Source organism: Danio rerio, chromosome 3 (assembly GCF_052040795.2).
Source record: "Danio rerio strain M-AB ecotype USA chromosome 3, GRCz13ab, whole genome shotgun sequence".
Classification (NCBI taxonomy): Eukaryota; Metazoa; Chordata; class Actinopteri; order Cypriniformes; family Danionidae; genus Danio; species Danio rerio.
The window spans coordinates 6,948,630-6,968,821 of record NC_141023.1 but is presented as its reverse complement, the minus strand read 5'-3'; the positions used below and the strand labels follow the sequence as shown (position 1 = coordinate 6,968,821).

Here is a 20,192-nt window from a genome sequence, read left to right as displayed (position 1 = left end):
CTGATAGCGGAGGCGCTGGAGGAAAAGCTCAGAACAAGCAACATTAAACTCGTGTTGAAGATGAGAAGAAACAAAGAGGCTACACTTCAGCTTTTATCAACTCTAGAGAGATTATTTAGCGAACACGACACAACTCCTGCCTTTCTTCATTATATCCTGGCTCTTGACTGTCAATTCCTCTGTGAAAGCGATCAGGAATAGCGGACTTTTACCGTGTTCATATGTAAACAGGTAACGTTGTGTTTCTCTCCTTATTTATTAGTTCAGATTCCTACTTTCTCAATATTCAAGTGTTTTTCTCTCGGCTGTGTTCCTCTTCAGTGTCGGTTTTCAGCTTTGTTTTTGCTTGGTTTTGGCCACTAACCTCTTTATTAAAGCTCTCGATGTAAAAGCTTCTCGCGGTAAAAGCACAGGTTATGATTCCTGTTTACTTTCACACATTCTTATACTTCAGGATTTGTCTGATCTTTATTAGCGGCAAATGAAATGCTGTGTTCACTCATTTCACCCTCATGGACAAATACTGCAGTCATTTATAGGAAACAGTGTAGTATTAATACAAAACACCAACACTGTACTACATTTACAACAACTATATTACAACACAGCACAGTTTACTGCAGTAAAAACTCATGTTTACTACAGTATGCAGAGCTTTTTCTCATTTCACCATAATTACTGCTGCAGCATTCAATAACACAGTTGTACAATACACTTTATTATAGTGTAGTTCTAAAACACTGTAGTATTAACTATAAATTACTGTAGTATTTTTCATGTGGGTAACCGTAAAATCGTGGGAAAAGGTGTTAAATTATGGGTAACTCTGGAAAGTAATTGGTATTATAATTTATTGTCAAGATAAAGGTTGGTTAACATGAATAATTTACTAACATGAATAATTTTTACATAAATTATAAATTAGGTAGGCTTCTTGGGTACAGGGGTGTAATTTGTTGGTGGTACAGGAGGAACATTTTACCAGTGCATACTGACCCCATCATTTAAAATTAAATAATAAATAAATAAAACACCTTACGGAAAGCATGCAGTGAAGGAAAAGCATCTTAATCATTTTTAATCATTCTTCATAATCCAATTCGTGCATGCAATAATCCCAGCCCATATTGCGCTGACAAGAACAAGCTCTAAAAGGTAAAGTCTAAAGCGAGAGGAGTTATTGATATGTTATTAATATTAGTTATTAATATTAATTATCATAAACACGACCTGCGTTGTATGATAAATATCGGCACAGTGTCGTGTCTGCGATCTTTTCTCATTGAAGAACAGATAATTCATGTTATGGCCGTCTCCCCAGCCAGGTCTTCATCCACAGTTTCCTCTTTTGTTTCTTCTTAAACAATAAAGTATTGCTATAGCAGGCCCGGCGCCAGCATGTCATAAGTGAGGGGGCATTTTAATCCCATTGCACTTGACCTGATGACTGATTTTGGTCCTTCTTGTTCCTTTCATTTAGGCTATTTATTACTTTATTACTTTGCATTACCGCCTAAGTTACTGACTTAAGGCAGCAATATACTTTTTACAGTAATAATAATATGCACAGCTTCGCTTTTACTGATTTTATCAATGAAGGTTAGGCAATGATACCGTTTACATTAATGCAGACAGATCATGGCTTAAGCACCAAAAAGTGGTTTCAATTAAAAGGTTAGTCTCCTTATTTTTTTCCGTTTTATTTAAAAATATATAAATGTTTAAAGTTTTCCGTAAAGACTTCAAACTATGTCCACACATGCAAGCTAAACTAAATCATAACAACCATCAGCCTTAGGAAAAAAGATTTAGGTTACAATTGAATGCCATTTAAAAATAGTAGTTACTAAAAATAATGTGTTACTTAGTTACATTTTAAGGCATTAGTGTAGCAAAGCAGAGAGCCTGTCTACCTACCTAGATTATCATTCAGCCTGCAGCGCATGTAAGAGGTGCATCCACATGCTCACGCACTAATACCCTTTACATTTATGACACTGTAAACTTGACTTCGCAGGCCGATCATCTTTAAACTCAAAAGGCATTTTTTAAGTGTCTAAACTTGAGACTGCTGCTGTATAGTGGGATGTTTCTTTACACAACTGTAAAAGTGAGCTTTAGCGATGTCAAAATGAAAGCAAATATTTTTAAGGGTTCTGCATTTTGTCAATTTTATAGCCTAAGTATTAGAATAATAATAAATATAATGACAATAATAATAATGAATATAATACATTTTAATATTATTTATAGTGTAGACTGTGGGACTGTGCAGTGTCCAACTAATCGTTTTTATTAAGATACTCTAATTTTAATCCCTAACTGAAAAATTATTGTGAAACTTTTGTTTTGACGGGGCTGGAAAAAGAAAACGGGAAAAAAAATGTCTTTGTTCGGATTCATCGGATCTATTCATGCTGTTAAAATAGACCTAAACAGACTGACATGAAAAGTGACCAATCACAGTTGACCTTGTCTAGTTTTGCGTGAAACTTAAGGGCGGGACAAAGGCCTTTATGTGTTACAGTTAGGGCTGGGTATCATTCCAAAATTTTCGATACCGATACCCTGAATTCGATACCGGTTACAAACCATACTTTTTTCGATACTTTTATTTTAAGAAATATATTTCAACAAGATTAAAAAAACTCATAATCTCTGAGAAACTGGTTTTATTTTTTCAGGATGTTTGTGACACTTTTCACAGCAGGCTTATCTCTAAGAACAATTAACAAAGGAACAAAAGCACAAAATGAACAAAGTGTAGTTAACACGATATATTAGTGCAAACAGTTTTAATAAAAAATTAATTCAAGCAGTTTTAAGTCAATCAATTTTAAGTATTTGTGAGGCTTACTGCTACTTGAAGGTTTAGTTCAGCCAAAAATTGAAATTCTGTCATTAATGATCTTCAAATGAAGATATTTTGGATTTAATCCAAGAGCTTTCTGATCCTCTTATAGATAAATCGTTGAATGAAATAATTTTTATTTACTTTGCATTAGGGCGGGGCGATTTGGCAAAAAAAAAAATCTAGGTTTTTTATAAAGATTGACCGATTCACGATTTCGATTATTATTTTTTTTATTGTGTTACTAGTCTTCTCAAAACATTACAACAACATGACTGAAGTAACATTCTCTTTAAAAGTAACTTGAAAAACCATCTGATTAAGGAACATGGTATTTTTAATGGCCATGTCATACAAAAATCGGTCAAGGTGTAAATAAATGTAAAACAAATTCACGAGTTAAATATCGTTGCTGAAGATATGAATTAAAAATATGTGTAAATATTGCAGTTGCAGAAATACAGAGGTATTTTGTGAAGTTGTGGACGTATAGCAGGATCAAATACAAGTACCAGATGTGTGTCTAATATAAAATAATATATTTAATCTATTTTTATTTTTTCCCCTTTTAAATATCGATCATTTGATGCACTTTGCTCCACTCTCTGTATTATGCTGCCTGATCTGTCTGGTTTTCAACCAGGTCCGCTAAATGACGTCATGGGGGCGGGTACTTTCATTTTCACTGCTACAGGCCCTCACCTCTGCTCGTGTTCAAACCAAAAGATCGCTGCGGTTTTTCACATGGCAGGGTTTTAAGTACTTCCTACATGTTGAGATCGAGTTTCTCGACTTGATGAGGGAATGTCTTGACAATCCACACAGACGTGACTCCGACTAATGCAACAAGTAAAATCCTACATTACTTCACGCTTTAACAAACAGTTAAGCAGGTCGCACACCAGAAGCACCGCGACACGACGCGGACATGACAGTTTAAACTATCACACACCAAACGCGCATATTCGCATGATATTTAACATGAAATGCATGCGTCCTGAATCATGGCTGATTTGCTCCGGTGTGTGTATAGAAACCTGTTTAGAATTCTAAAATCCATGGCGCTGCGTGGTGCTTTGCGGCGCATTGCCGAGAGGCGCTTCTGTTGTGCTTCCTGCTTCATACAGAGTGAACCAAAGCGCATTGGTGCCTAATAATGTATTAAATATATATATTTTTTAAAAATCGCGATTTCTTAATTTAATATAAAATTAAATCGTTGTCAAAACGTAAATTAAAATGAATCGAAAAAATCTGAAAAATCGCCCAGCCCTAATTGTGAATAATGAGAAATGTTATATTTTATTTTTGGTAAAGTACAGGCCCTGAATCACTTTCTGGCCATCGTATATTATGCATGGACATATACAGGGGTGATAGCGTTCCGGCACCACGCCGGATTTCCGGCGTACTGTGGCTGCGGGGAAAAAAAAAATCAGGTTCACGGATATTGATCTGTCATTTCTCTAGATTCACAGAATTCACTCACTGCTGAAAGCGCCGGATTGGTTTTTATTAAGTGCCATTTTGTGTGCTCGTGAATCATCTTTTGAGTGTAGACGCCATGTAAATTAAAGATTAATTGTGTAATTTAGAGAGCTTTATAAATTATAACGGATCTTTGTGAGATCTCTGTGAACTAAGATTAGTGACGCTTTTTAGTGATAATAAGAGGAGCGTGCTGTGCACTTTCCAGGCAATAATCCATTCAGAATTTGTATGAAACTTTCGTTTTCGGCACATATCACGCTGATATGTTTTGGGAATGACATCTGCATATTTACGCTGGGTTTATTCTCGAAATAACGGTGAAGCAATAGACGGGACAAAAATATATTTCCCCCTCCTTAAACAACTTAGTGTTTCAGCTATGAAATAGTTCAGTTTTGTATGTAGCCTAATGGCAAAGTGTTTATATTTAGTTTCGTTTTTTATTCAGCTTATTTAGAAAAACGTTTGGAGCATTTTAAAAACAAGTTGTTTTTTTTTAACGAACAGCGCCTAGCGGAAGACCATCATTGTCTGTTTGATCAGTTTGCCTTCTCAGATCATCACGACTTGCCTAAAATAAAAGATATAAAACAGTTCAAGTATAAAACAATGGTAGCTTAAACGTTAAAGAATGTGTGCTATTAGGCGCATAGTTTGCTTATAAAAAGCTTGCAGGACATCGAGGCGCCAGAGCAATCACTTGCATTTTTTCAGTGGGAGCAATTATTAATTAAGTTATGCGTCATTTTTGCTCACAAAGTACGAGTAATACATCAAAAAACGTTACAGCGTTTTTATAAAATAAAGAAAACCAAAATTATGCACTTTCTGTCGTCTGGTTTTTGAACAGGAGCGCTTAACAAAATTAAGCAAAATGTATATGCCTCACAGACATAATAAATATATTTATAGAAAGCTTTAAATTATTACTTAACGAAATAAAACAAATCGAAAACAAAAAACTCCTTCATGTAATCCGTAAAGATGAATTTCTAAAGGCGAGTCCAAGAGGAGATTGCCAGTCAGGATCTTTGCGACACTGACTCAGAATAAGTTTAATAATAAATAATTAAGATATGTCCTTACTCTTTCCTCGACACATTCATTGTTATTTGTTTTTGCCGGTGCTTGGGGCGAGTTTTAGCTTATTGTGTGCGCTTGAACTCGGATTCACAGTAGCAGTTTTAACATGGAGTGACACGACATCTGACGTACAGATGACACTGGCACATGCCACTGAGTGTAGTGACACTTCCGGTGGCACGTCCGGTTTTCCACTGTCATGTGTCACTCGCTAGTGGCATGTGTAGTGACCTGTGTCACTCAGAGTGTCGCGCTGCATGTCACTGCAGTGACATCGACACCCGGCGAAGCTTATGACATTAATTAACACGAGCAAAACCATATTTAATCATTACGCGACTTTTAACCTAATTTATCGCGTCGCAAGTTAGTTTATTTGCTGAGCTACTCCACGATGTTTTAATTTAAACGCATTTATTTTATGTATTCGTAGTCATACTTCCGTACGTAATATACTCATTTGACAGTACATGTCAGCCAAATTTATTGTGGCATGCTTATGTATGGGAGGGGTTACACTTATCTGTTGTACTGTATAATATTGCATCCTGGCAGTTCCTTTGTTCCCTACTTCTCTATGTTTTAATTCATTCATTTATTTTATTATTTAACTTATTTTCATTTTAAGGTATATTAAATAATATCCTTTAAAAAGTTATAATAAAATGCATGTTGAAAACTCATAACATATATGCATGTAAGATAACAGGTGTCATTTGCCTAATGATTTTTAAATATTAAAGCAAAGAGACTTATAAGATTAATGTGCTTATAAGGTGCTTATACTGACACCTACTGGCACATGTCACAAGATCACTGACACTGGCATGTGTCACTGACATTACTGGCATGTCTAAAAAGAGCCACTTGACAATAATGATGATCAGGGTTACACATAGGCTGTTAATATATTTGGGCCCAGGGGCCCACAAGTTATGTGTTAAAAGTGCGTTTCATACATAGTACCCCCACCCCTACTCACCTCAGGGGCAAGGAAAAAAAGTTCAGGCTCAGGAATTTTTTCCACTATCAGCCCTGCATATATATTGCGATCGTGATTTTCGAACATATTAAATCGCTTTGTAAACGTTTATTATTACCATTTTATGAATCTCCCCATACAGTTGAATAGAGCGCTTGGACCTGGAAGCCGCTTCTCGTGACGTCACACTTAACAAGCGGATACAGGTTATTTGACACACCCCTAGATGTCTCATTTTAACTTTTGACCGTTTTAGGATAAGTTCTTATTCTAGGTGGCCCTGTTATTCTTGGCTCTCTGCCAGCTTGCTATGGTCAGCAGAGATGTCACAGGTCTATGTCAGCCACTGTTTTGAAACCAAAGTTCTCTCTCCATAGATGCAACTTATCCAAAAGAACTTTTTCATAAATACTGTACCATCATGTATTTACATAAATTGTCATGATGGTACAGTAACTTTATAATATGTTACTCTAGATTCTGACACGTATAGCTTCATATGAGTATTTGACATATATAATCAGTGCTTTACATATTCAGTCATTCTTCAGCATAGCCTTCTCCCTGTGTTGCTCCTGTGCAGGCATACTCCTCTTACACAGTAGTATTTTTACCACAGGTTGGCATGTTTGCTGCAAACACAACACAATACTTTTTGAGAAGAGAAAATTAACTGCTTTACACTTAGAAAATACTTCACTCTGTGAGAATAGAAATCTTCGGTACACATGCAAACCAAATAAAAATCAGTATTTACTAGGGATGTAACGGTATTGTAAATACCGTCATACCGCAATATTAATTTTTTTCGATATTACCGAAGTCGCATGACTCGGTAAAACTATAGGTCTTCTGAGAAAATTTGCTCAGGCGAATGAAGCGAACGGGAGGTAGCGAAAACTACAATTCCCATCAGCCCATGCTTGACCATCATCCCTTGCGGTCTGTTGTCGCTACAGATCCAGTAATGCGGAAATGGAGTGTGCTGCTAGAAGCGGGGATGAAAAGAGCTGGAAAACTCTAAGGCCCCGTTTACACTAATGCGTTTTAGTTTGAAAACGCATAAGTTTTGCTACGGTTACGCCAACCGTCCACACTACGCCGGAGTTCTCGAGCGCCGAAAACGGAGCGTTTCGAAAACGCTGGAGAGGCTGTTTTCATTCTGAAACGCTGCTGCTCCGTCTCAGTGTGGATGATGGAAAACGGAGACATCTGAAAACGGAGGCGGGGCTGCAGACGTTTGCCTCTCTGATTGGGGCTTTTCCTCAATATTAAGTAGCCTAACACACAGTTCAGTCCTGCATTCTCTCCGTGTAAGTTCAGACTTCGCAAGTTTGATCAAGGCTGCAGTCTCTTCTTCTCAGTTTGATATGGAAAAGCAGACTATACCGAGGACACAGGTAAATCTTCAAAGGGAACAGTGTACTTTATAACTTCATTCACATCACCCTGTCTTCGTTGTTTCACTTTCTCAACAATAAAATGTAAACATGATTTAAGGAACTGCCTATTTTCATTTTAATATTAGCAACTTAGACAGCAGAAATGTTGAGGCGTCGTGCTTCATATATGAGCGTCATCTTCACTGTGTGGATATTTATAACAAAACGGAGCCGATAACAACTGTCTCCTTTCAATTTCAGTGAAAATACAAAACACAGCCTGAGTATCAGTTTTAAGAATCGATAATGGCCATTATAAAAGTATAACATACAATAAGTTTATACATTATAGGAAATAAAGGCAAGCGATCAGTCAATATACAGAATGTATGTGGTTACATTAATCATTAACTTATCTTTGCGCTCTGCCAAAACACCTTACCTGAGAACAAGTAATAGATTCCAATGCCCAAAGTCAGGGAATATGTCGGTAGATAAAGACAACAAGATGAATGAAATATCCCGTTTAATAAATATAGTGAGATTAGATCCAGCGGGAGATGCTTGATGAGAAGTCCGACTAGCAGAGCTCTCATCTGGGTAGATGGGCTGAGTGAGTGATTAAATGTTGAATGTGATGAGTTTTCAACAATACTAAATTGAAACTTTATTTTTTTACATGGTTTAATAATTTTTTGTTATTAAAATTGAAGTTCCTGTTTCAAAGCTTACAGATAGATGGCTAATTTGTATGTCATTGACACTTTTGGCACTTTTTTGGAGTATTTTCATAAGTTTTGTTTTTTCCTGTAAATGATTCAATAAATACCGTACCGTGACATTCATACCGAGGTATTACCTTACCGTGAAATTCTGATATCGTTACATCCCTAGTATTTACTCTTTTTCAGGCAAGTACTTTTTCACATACTCTTATTGTACTTATTGTTTTTCCCTCTCCTCTGTTGCCACTAGCTTGCATGGTTTGGGATCGGTAGAGCTACGCATTGATGAGCTACGCAACAATGGATTTGCTCTTCAGTGTTTAGGCCCTCAGTAGTGAATATCAAACCACACTGAACTGAGCTGATCTGAACTTAAACACTAAATACTGAACTACTCTGTTTCAATTTACTATGATCTTCTATGTGAAGCTGCTTTGACACAATCTACATCGTAAAAGCGCTATTCAAATAAAGGTGAATTGAATTGAATACAACATACAGTATATGCCATGTCTAAAGTTAATGAAGATTAATGAATGAATTAATAAAACACACAAATGAACAAACTGAACAAAAGTCATTACTACATACACACGCTTACTGTATACAGACCCCAATACTACCATTAATCCATGCTCCTTATTGAGCCACAATATTATTAATACATATTCTTCTTTTGATGTAGCTTTTTGTAAAATACACACTCAAAATCGTTGAGATTTTTGGCCCTTTTAACCCTTAAAGACCTAGAGCAGGGGTGTCAAACTCAATTCCTGGAGGGCCGAAGCCCTGCACAGTTTAGTTCCAACCCTGCTCCAACACACTTACCTGTAGGTTTCAAACAAGCCTGAAGGGCTCAATTAGTTTGATCAGGTGTGTTTAATTAGGGTTGGAACTAAACTGTGCAGAGCTGCGGCCCTTTTGGAACTGAGTTTGACACCTGTGGTCTAGAGGTATTTTGTGGGCACCTAATGGGCTTATATTATATATTTTTTTAAAGCAGTTTTATTGTTATTTTAACAGCCTCAAGTGTCATATATTATTTTAAACAGGCGAACCTGAAGCTTTAATCTGTATCATTTAAAGGTCTAGTCTAAAATATCTTTTGGTCCAAAAACATATGAACAGACAGAAAATATTCCAGATTTTAAGAGAAACTTTTTTTAAAAAGTGGCATTTTCTAGTTATTACCAACAAAACCTCATGAAGTTTGTTTTTCTTTCTTTAGAAATACACGCTATGATGTTTTATACTTCCAAAATAAATTTTGTCTACATCCATCATTCCCTGAGCAAGTTATAGCAATTTATTTCAATGTTAAGGCGTTTTTTCAGTGGGGAAAAAACTAGTGACTTTAACTTACTGACAATGTATTTGCCCAAAAGTTCTGGGAATGAACTAAACAGAAAGATTGTTACAAAATAACAGAACACTGAAGAAAGTTTGACTTTCTAAATAATATATTTTCAGTTACCATAAACAACACCATACAATGAACAAATAAACAAATAAGAAAAAAATAAATAATGCGTCAAAGTCCAAAGAAACATGGTGTAAATCCTCAGTAAAAAAATAGATATAAATATTTACTATACTATAAATAGTCACATAATTAAACTAGATTTAATATAGACCATCCTTAAGTTTTGTTACGACAAGAGGGGATGACACACACAACTGGAGGTAAGATCCAATATGCAGGTTTATTCAGCGTCAGGCAAGCAATGGTCAAAACAGGTGCAAATGGGTATATACAGGCAGTCCAGAATCGTAGTCGTATAAACAGGCAATAGGTCGTAAGGCAGGTGGCTAAACAGGAGAACAAGGATAAACGAGGCTGGGTCAAAACACGGGAAAACAAGACAGGGTAAACGCGTTGTAATGTCATCTGAGATAAACAAGACTCGGCAAACAGAAAGGGTGAACGTGTAGTGAATGCAATCAGTCTCTGACAGTCCACAGGTGTTGCGAGTGTAATCAGTCTAGATGAGTGAGCATGGGTGTCTGGGCGAAGTGCATGTATGAATATGTAGTCCAGGAAAAGGCGGAAGTGTAGTCCATGGTTATTGTGTGAGAACCAGCGATCTATGGAGAACCATCGCTGGTTATCGTAACAGGTTTTATGTGTTTTAACGCACCGTCATTTGCATCCTTTGAAAACTGCAAGACCAGCACTTCGTCTTTGGTGTGTCACTGTTTTGTCATGTTTTTGTGCTGTTGTGCATGCAAAAGTACTTAGTATGAAAATTATTTTATGCAAAACTTTTTTTTTTTTGCATTTTATTTAGCCGTTCGTAAATGTACAGCCTATTTCTCATTCTGGGTCGTTCAAATAACTGATTGCTGGTCCACAAAGCGAAACCTATGCTTATTGGTTGAGAGAGAGCGAGTTCAAACCAATCTGGGCATGGAGGAGGGACAATGCGTTAGGCTTGGGCGGTATCCAAATTTTTATACCGTCAAACCGCCTCCATGTTTTACCCCGGTATCCGGTATTACCGGCGTAATAAAAAAATTATGACGTAAGGCTCAGACAGCGTCACCAAACTGTTGGCTTGAGCCTAAACCATTCAGAAACTGAATACATTCTATAGCCGCGTTTCCACTATCGCGCCTAAAGCGAGCGAGCCAGGGCGAGCCAAGGCCAGTGGCGTTTCCACTGTCACTTCCGGGGCCTAATCGGGCCAAAGCGGGGCTTTCTCGGGGCCAACGGCCAGCCTTTTTCGGCCCGCCGAATACCTTGGGCCAAAGAGGGCCAGCCGGGGCTTCGGGGCGGAGTGAAAGGAGAGGCGGGCACAGTTTTCCGATCGCACTCGAGTACATGCGCCAAACAAATAAATAAATAAGGGAAAGAAAACATCTGGAACAAATTATAGGCTGGGGTCTTTTTTGCATATGATCGCCCTTAAGTTTCTCTTTTAAATGTAAGGCTGTTGCATAAAATGATCTTTCTTTGCTGCATCTTTGATGTTTCAATAACGCATAATAATCTTTACACCATATTAAAGACACAGCAGACAGTAAAGGTTTTCAAGAGGTTTTGTCAAGTTTAATAAGTGTGTTTTTGCGCGTTTAGATGCCTGTGTGTGTGTGTGAGACCGAAAAAAAAGAGTGCTCCATTCATAGCTCTGTTGATGCCGCGAGTGGCTTTTTTCTTTTCTTTTTATTGTTTTAATTTATTTTGGAGATAATACACTATATAAATACAACAGCAGGACATTAAACTTTACAAATTTCATGTCCACTTTTGTAGGCTCAAAACAATAATGTCATATCTAGATAAAATAGCCCTATATTGAGATAATTTAAAGAATTACAAATATCAGATAGGCCTATAATAAAATCACATTAAATAAATAAACCAATATAAAACTAACAAAAGCTAGAGCTATAACAATTAGGTACTATATCAAACGGTTTCAAAATTATATTAAACTTTTATTTTTCAAAAGCCTCTTTGAAAAAAAGATTTTAGATATTTTCTAAAAAAATAAAAATAAATAAACACCGGAAAATGTTTTAAATATTATTTATAAAGTATTTGGATACGATTAAATTAATCAAATCATGCAAACAGAGCATTTTCGGGGTGAGTGAAAGCAGAAATAAGCGACTTTTTTTCTGTCTGCAGCCGCGCAGCACTTTTTTGACGGGGAAAACTGCAAGTTCAAAATGTGTTCTGTGTCCTCAAACAAGTGTATATGTTTTTATATAATGTGGTAAAATTAAAAAAGGAAATTTTAAATACATAAAGAGCTTTATTAGTGCATAGCTGCAGAGCGCAACGAAATATAGGCTATATTTTATTACGTGCTGCTCTTATGTGCTGAAACACTGAACACTTTCCTTTACTTAAGATATAATAAGCAACATAAATAAAGGGAATCACCTATTAAGTGTCGTAAAGCCTATAGGGAAAAATAATCATGTTTCAGTTCTCTCATGAGCATTTGGGATGAATGTTGGACAGATTCTGTCTAGAGGATGTTATAAAAACATTTTATATCGAGTTATTAACGGAGAATTTTATATATGTGGTGTTATATTATGGATGTCTGCGCTCCGGGTCCCTCCGTTGGTGGCAAGACCACTGGATTTCGATGCCAATAGTCGGTCGGCGAGTAAATAAATATGATGAATGAAAACACACAGGCATGTGCGTATAGACATGCGTTGTACTGCTGTACAGTAACGTGTCATTTGTTTGTTTTGGTTGTCCTAATTTTAATAGTTTGGTGATGATGTGATGGTGGGCTTTATCTGCATGATTCTCGCTGAAGTGGGCGGTTTGAGTGACGTTCGATTCGGGGGATGTTCTGGGGGCGGGGTTTGCGTGACGCGCTGCGAGCTACTAGCCCCACAGTGGAAACGCGACATGATTTCGGCCTCACTGCTCAACCTCCCGGGCGATTGGCCCGGCCTGGCCCGATATAAGCCCTGGCTCGCACTGGCCTGATAGTGGAAATGCGGCTAGTGCGACCTTAGGCTCGCGGTCAGAGAGGAGAGAGAGAGAGAGAGAGAGAGAGAGAGACCGCCAAGCGACGCACAGCTCTCTCTCTCTCTCTCTTACACAAACACACACACACACACCTCTCCCGCGATTTATTAAGAAATCTGGCCGGCTCTCGCGGAACAGCAGCGGGAATGCAGAGAGCTGTAATCGGGCCATAAAAATTAGGCACAATAGGTCCCGAGTCCTACAGGTACATTTTGATTGACAGCTTTATAAAGCCCTAACCCGTTTACAGCCCGACATTATTCATATGCTCTCACAGCTCTAATGCATTTTTTAAAGAATGAGTCATTTATATGTTTTAACATCCTTTATTCGTAGCAAGCGTAGACTATAGGCCACTTGGAAGTTGGAACAAAGAAATAAAATAAGTCCTCTGTAACATCGTAACATCTCAGCGCTCTGGTCTAGGTACATGCACCTTTAAATTGGCCAACACACCAATGAAAAGAAATCTTGCTTAACAAATCAAATTAAAATAAACTCTAAATGATGACGGGTATTTTGGCAATAAAGGAATTAAGATAAAGGCTCTGCAATATTTATTTCTCCACTTCTCTTCAAAATCTGGCATTAGGGCGTCGGTGAAGCTGAATATTAAAATAATAATGCCACCATTAGCCTGTATACTCTGTCTAAATTATGATTATATGGTTTAATTAATATTTATTTATAATTTAAAAACCCTTTACTCACCAAGATTAGGCTACGTGTGTTTGTGGAGGAACATTATTAAATCCACTGGCTTTAGCGCAGTCTTGCACTCATGGTGCATCCAGCAGCTGAACACCCTTTCCTGCGGCTACAGGTCGAGATGCAGAGTTCTGATCTGGCTGATTTTGCAAGTTTTGGGTTGGATTGTTCGTTCATCTTCTACCAGTCAGGAACATCCATTTAATTTTCCATGACAGTAGTTTCATTGTAGCGAGAGGCCTCGTCTTTTTACCTGTCAGCTTGCGGTTTAGGGCTCTACCGTAATACGCAGTGTATGAGCGACCGCGAAATACCTGGCTGGAATGCGCTCCTTCTGAGCTAGTGACTGACTTGACCGCCGTCAAAATTAGCTTTTTTTACTACTTCGTCATCATTTGTTTCACCTTTGCAGGGATGGATTTTAATGCAGGGATTTGGATTTTTTGGGGTCTCGCCGGGTTCAGGCAAAGATCTTCAGCTTTAATGCAGACCTCTCGTTCATATTAACCACGTCTCCCTTCTGTTCAGTCTAAACTGCCAAACTGCAGGACACTTTGAAGTGCGACTCGTCACGTCACGTCACCTCTCCCTCTCTCCCCCTCCCTCTCCCTCTCCCCCTCCCTCTCTCCTCCACACTGTCCCGTGATGACAATCACACATACGTTTTTGTAGGCATTAAATAAAGGATATTTAATATTTTATGACGGTATAACGGTATTGAAACTGACACCGTTGCTATTTTTAGATCCCGCGGTATACCATAATACCGTATTACCGCCCAAGCCTACAATGCGTCAATGCATCATGTCTGGTTTGTCCAGAGACACAAGCCACGAGCGTTCATTTGTCAAATCAGCGTTGTCAAAATGTGATGACGTAACCACACTAAGTCCGGAGCCTCTGAATGTATTGAATGTAATGTTTTACAGCGATGGAAAGCTGAGACTCTCTTCTTTATGCCAATCTTTGAATTATACGGATCGGATCAGCGGATCAAAGGGTATTAAACACTTAAAAAGAATACTTATTTTTAGCCGCGGGCGGCTGTTTCGGACTTTAAGGGTCAAGTCAAGCAGCAAAATAATGGGGTTACTAAATAAACTCGATTCTGAAAAGCTGATTTCAAAATGCATCTATTTATAGTTGGCATTTGTGGTTTTCAATTAGATAAAACAACTTTTTCTTCTAAAAAATTATTCCCTAATAAAAAGTGCAATCTCAGTGAATCAGCTACGTCGGTGGCGCTAGTCAATCCACAATAATTTAGTGGCTGTATTTTATTTTATCACTAATTTATTTATTGAAATATTGTGAATTTAGGTAAGTACATTTAAATTAATAATACCAACAACTAATTCTTTTAGGGATGGCCAGAATTTACACTAGAGTGGCCGTGGCAGCCCCTGTGTCAGCGTGCTGTTATGTCTTTTAAAAGGCAGTCTTTTCATTTTTATTTCAGACCTGATGGAGGACACACACCGTCACAAGAAAATGAGTGAAAAAACTGACTCACAGAAGAGAAAAGACAAAGAATGTGTCACCTGCACTCAGTGTGGAAAGAGTCTGGCACACAACCAGAGTCTCAGGAAACACATGAGGATCCACACTGGAGAGAAACCATGCACATGCACTCAGTGTGGGAAGAGTTTCAGAGAATCATCAACCCTTAATGTTCACATGCTGATCCACACTGGAGAGAAAACACACAAGTGTGATCAGTGCTGCAAAACATTTCTGAGGGCTGCAGACCTGAAGGGCCACCTTAGAGTTCATTCAAAAGAGAAGCTTTATCCGTGTTCTGTGTGTGAAAAGAGTTTCAGACATCAACGTAGTTTAAGAAATCATCAGAAGATCCACACCGGTGTGGGAGAGTACAAGTGCTTTGAGTGTGAGAAGACCTTTTGTGCAGCTGGAAATTTGAAAATACATGAGAGAATTCACACTGCAGAGAAACCTTACATTTGTTCACTGTGCAATAAGAGATTCAGTCAGCTTGCACATATGAAAACACATGCGACTGTTCACACTGGAGAGAAACCTTACAAGTGTTCACACTGTGAGAAGAGATTCAGGCGTTCAGGAGAAGTGAGACAACATGAGAGGACTCACACTGGAGAGAAACCTTACAAGTGTTCACTGTGCAATAAGAGATTCAGTCAGATTGCACAAAAGACAATACATGAGAGGATTCACACTGGAGAGAAACCGTACACGTGTTCATACTGTGATAAGAGATTTAAGGATTCAGGAAATCTGAGACAACATGAAAGGATTCACACTGGAGAGAAACCTTACAAGTGTTCGCACTGCGACACGAGATTCAGACAGTTAGGAGGCCTGAAAATACATGAGAGGATTCACACCAGAGAGAAACTGTACGTTCACACTGAAAGTGGCGAGAGCGTCAAAGTAGGCGGATGTCAATGAGAGCCGGCGGCGCGGAGCAGGGCGGCGCGTCTTGGCTGGTGTGGGCATTGAGGAGAGTTGAAATCAAGTCAGCTTTATGGTAATAAGCTATGACGCGGTTCGGTGGCAACCAATCAGAATGTAGAAGTCCACCGCTTGAGAGGAGTCCAGAGAACACAGTCACTGTAAACTTTGGTTCTGACCACAGTTGTTCCCAAGGGTTTGATTATTGCAATCATCGGATTTCTAATTATTTACAATGTTTTCTTACAGGAACATTTAAAAAGGTACTGGCGAATTACTGATGTACATTAATTGTTTTTTTTTTCTTTAAAAAAGTGGGAAACTCATGCGACAATACAAAACAGTGCTGCTGCTTCAGGATATTACAGACATATGGACACAGTGGATAAGCGGAGCAAAGCCAGACCACAAGCAACTTGATCTTCCGTAGTTAAATGAGTTTGAGAATAAGAGCTGAAGGCAGACCGCGTTGTCACCAGGGTGGTCCACAGTGTTTTTTAAAGGTTTGATGGTGTTTATGGGGTGCAAAACAATGTGTTCGTGATTCATCTGTAAAAACTCTCGAGACAACCTGAGCTCAAACTGCCCTCTTGCCCTGCAAAGGGAGGGACCCTGTGCTCAAGGATCTTGTGAGCTCAGGGCTGTCCCCCGGGACAGCATGCCAAACAAGCTTTATAATCAGTCATCAGCTAAGTGTGAACTCTTGAATGTGTTGTGATTGGCGGATCGGCTCCACATCACCAGGAAACGTCATGCCTCTCCTGCATGCTGTCTGTTAATAATGTCAGTTTGAGTCAGACACAGAAATGAAGAGGACACAGCTGAAGCCATGCAAACGCGACTCTTGCAAGATGTTTCTGAATGCTGTTTTTGTTTTGTTCATTGGTATGAGGAGGAATGTGGTCAAGTCGTCAGCATTTGATAGAAATAGTTAAAGCAGATCAAACAGACAGAGTAACTCTTTCTAAATTACAGATTTGCTCAGTTATTTGTCCTAGCCCACTCAGTACAGTGTATTTACTATTGCGTGCAGTTTTATATAATGTGGTTTAACCTTGTGAGCGACAGTAGGAAACAAATTAAAGAAACATTCAAATACTTTGTGTTACAAATATTCCTTTATTTCATTTCCAGGTCATTGCAGATCCACATGCAGGTTTATTACAAGAGAATGGTCAGGCAAGCAACGGTCGACACAGGAGCAAACGGATGTATACAGGCAAATCCAGGGTCGTGGTCATACAACAGGCGGAGGGTCAAAAAGCAGGCAGCAGACAGGAATAAACAATAAAGCAAGGCAAGGGTCTAACACGGCAAGGAAAACGCATCGTTAGGAATGGATTACGTGAAACTGATGTTTTGACACAGTGTCGAGATCCCAAAGCACAAGTGTTGTGAAACACCCAGGTCACGTGATTAAGGAGATTTGAAACACCAGGTCACGTGTATAAAGTGATTCAGAGCTTCGATCATTTCAGAAGCTTTTCGAGACTTGCCCTTATCTGCGTTTGACTGACAATCCTGTATCTCATGTAGCCTAGTGGGCTATTGTGTGCACAAAGTAACTGTGCTGCAAATGGCCTGAGTTTGAATCCTGACTTGTACAAATACTCTGAAATTATGATTTGATGTATTTTAATAATGTTACTTTGTTTTATGACCAAAATCAAGACATATTTATTCAAAGTGTTCATTTAGATGTCAGACCAATGTTAAAACAAAACACATTACAAGAGCAGAGCATTTACAAACTAATGTTTATAACTGCATCACCGTTGATTCGAACCCATTACCTCTGCATGCTAGTCAGGAACTCTCACCGCTCCACTAAATGACCTGAAACCTCAACTCTACAGCGTGGGGTTTAATACATCAATTTGCTGAACTGTTTCTTTGCGGAAGCTGTTCCAGAGCAATACAGAGAAATGACCACTAGGTGTCACTGTAGAGACAGGTTTCAAAACACATTTTCTTTTGCTGTTTCAGGGTCTCATGAAGCCTCGCTTTGTCTACCACTACACGTCGTAATGTCACAACAACAGACAATAAGACTCAGCACTGAAGTGTGTGTATGTTATTTGTGTATAAAGTCTTTCTAATCCGTTCCTGAGCAGCTCCCAACCGTGTTTGTATGTGTAATCAACCAAATGAGGAACAGGTGTGTGTGAGCGGTGCATGACTGGACATGTAGTTCTTTAAAGTGGCAGATTTGTAGTTCTTCAGTGATCTGCACAGGCTGGATCGCTGGTGACCGTGACATAAAGGCTGTAAAGTCTCAGTTTCTAATAGAGAACAGGTAAAACGGTAGACTTTGATCTAATTTGGCGAGCAGGTGAAATATCCGAGAAATTCAGACAAAAAAGGACTGCAGTGTGCATTACAGGGGTATATTCACATCATAATAGGCAACCGATTAAAGAATAAATCAATCAAAATTTAAGCTAGTGTCGGGAATTCGACTTCTCATCAATTAAAAATGATCAGACCGGAGGTTTTGAATATCAGAAAATAGACTTTATTCTCCATAATAAAGCAGAGAAAGAGCAGAGCAGACCTCATAGCATTCTCCTCCTCTTTCTCTGCTCCTTCTGAAGTCTCTGTGTTTTTTACAATCTTTATACAGGTTATTTGACACACCCCTAGGTGTCTCATTTTAACTTTTAACCATTTTAGGATAGGTTTTTACTCTAGGTGGCCCTTTTATTCTTGGCTCTCAGCCCACTAGCTCATGTCAACAGAGATGTTACAGGTCTGTGTCAGCCAAAGTTCTCTCTCCATAGATGCAACTCATGCAAAAGGACTAAGTGTTTACATACATTGTCATCAGTGGCGCAAAAAGGGGGTATGCAGTATATGCGGCGCATAGGGGCGCCACACATGGGGGGCGCCATTGTGCCAAAACTATTTTTGAAATTATCCTTACTAAAAGTTTCAAATAAAATAAATAAATAAATAAATATGTTTTGTTAAAAATGTTTTTTTTTTTGCATTTTGTATGAGTATAATATTGTATTTTAATAAATAAAAAATTATACCATGAGTTGCATACGTTGGCACACACATTTTAATTCAAAATCAACACAATAACATGCAGTCGCAGAGCCAAGTGTAAAGTGTTCATGTAAATGTAACTTTAGATTTTTTTTTTACAATTTTTATCAAAATAAAGCTGTCAAATCATACATACAGTACAGTTGAGGTCAAAAGTTATAAGATTAATCTGAATTTTTTCTTTCTTTATTATTATTTATTATTAATTATTTAATTATTTTGCCTAAATAAGAGGGATCACACAAAATGTATGTTTATGTAAGTACAGACCTATTTCACATAAACCGATATTTCAGATAAAATATTTGGATTAAAAATTCACCTATATAAATATTATATACTTGATTATAATGATTCTTAACCCTGTTAAAGTTGACACATGAACAAATTGTCCGAATATTCAAATTTTTTGAAACTGAAATGTTTTTAATCCTTCTATGAAGATCCATTTTATACAATATACATGTTTTTATAAATTTATTATGTGTCATATTGATACATCAGGCCTTTTGGTAACTTTTTTTGTTCAAAACTATTTTATTTTAGTTACAAAACTTGAACCCGCATACCTCTCAGTATATGTGTAGTTGCGCCCCTGATTGTCATGATAGCATAATCACTTGATAATATGTTACTCATTCTAACTTCTGACACATATAGCTTCATACAAGTATTTAACATATATAATCAGTGCTTTACATATTCAGTTATTCTACACAATCAGTCACTCAGCCTTCTCCTAGTGTTGCTCCTGTGCAGGCATACTCATCTTACAAAGACACATCACTGTATTTTTAACACAGGCTGGCATGTTTGCTGCAAACACTACATACGTTTTGTGAAGAGAAAATTAACTGCTTTACACTTAGAAAATACTTCACAGAGAGAGAATAGAAATCTTCTTCACAAGCTTAGCTTAGCCACCTCATGCACTGACCATTCAACAGCTTAGCACATGCACAGCAGGAGGAATTTAAAAACAATCTAATTA

The 20,192-nt window shown here is 37.9% G+C and overlaps 2 protein-coding genes across 4 annotated transcripts in view; both read left to right on the top strand.

Annotated features, from left to right (window-relative positions):
• zgc:136308 overlaps positions 1–20,192 on the top strand; it is a 97,556-nt gene that overhangs the window by 64,788 nt on the left and 12,576 nt on the right. The window lies entirely within an intron of this gene.
• On the top strand, positions 31–19,190 carry LOC798120 (uncharacterized). 3 transcript variants are annotated; one of them, XR_015480266.1, is made up of 3 exons: positions 31–231; positions 15,180–16,226; positions 17,285–19,190. XR_015480266.1 is itself a non-coding variant. In XM_087243814.1 (2 exons), the coding sequence occupies exon 2, from the start codon at positions 15,185–15,187 to the stop codon at positions 16,145–16,147; it is 963 nt and encodes a 320-aa protein (XP_087099940.1). In that variant the 5' UTR covers positions 31–231; positions 15,180–15,184; the 3' UTR covers positions 16,148–17,248. The 3 variants fall into 3 exon arrangements, 1 of the variants encoding a protein (XP_087099940.1); XR_015480265.1 differs by lacking the exon at positions 17,285–19,190 and adding an exon at positions 16,466–17,248; XM_087243814.1 differs by lacking the exon at positions 17,285–19,190 and having other exon boundaries at positions 15,180–17,248.

Coding starts and splice junctions, on each gene's coding strand:
- LOC798120 (XM_087243814.1), top strand. CDS start 15,185: ATGGAGGACACACACCGTCACAAGAAAATGAGTGAAAAAACTGACTCA.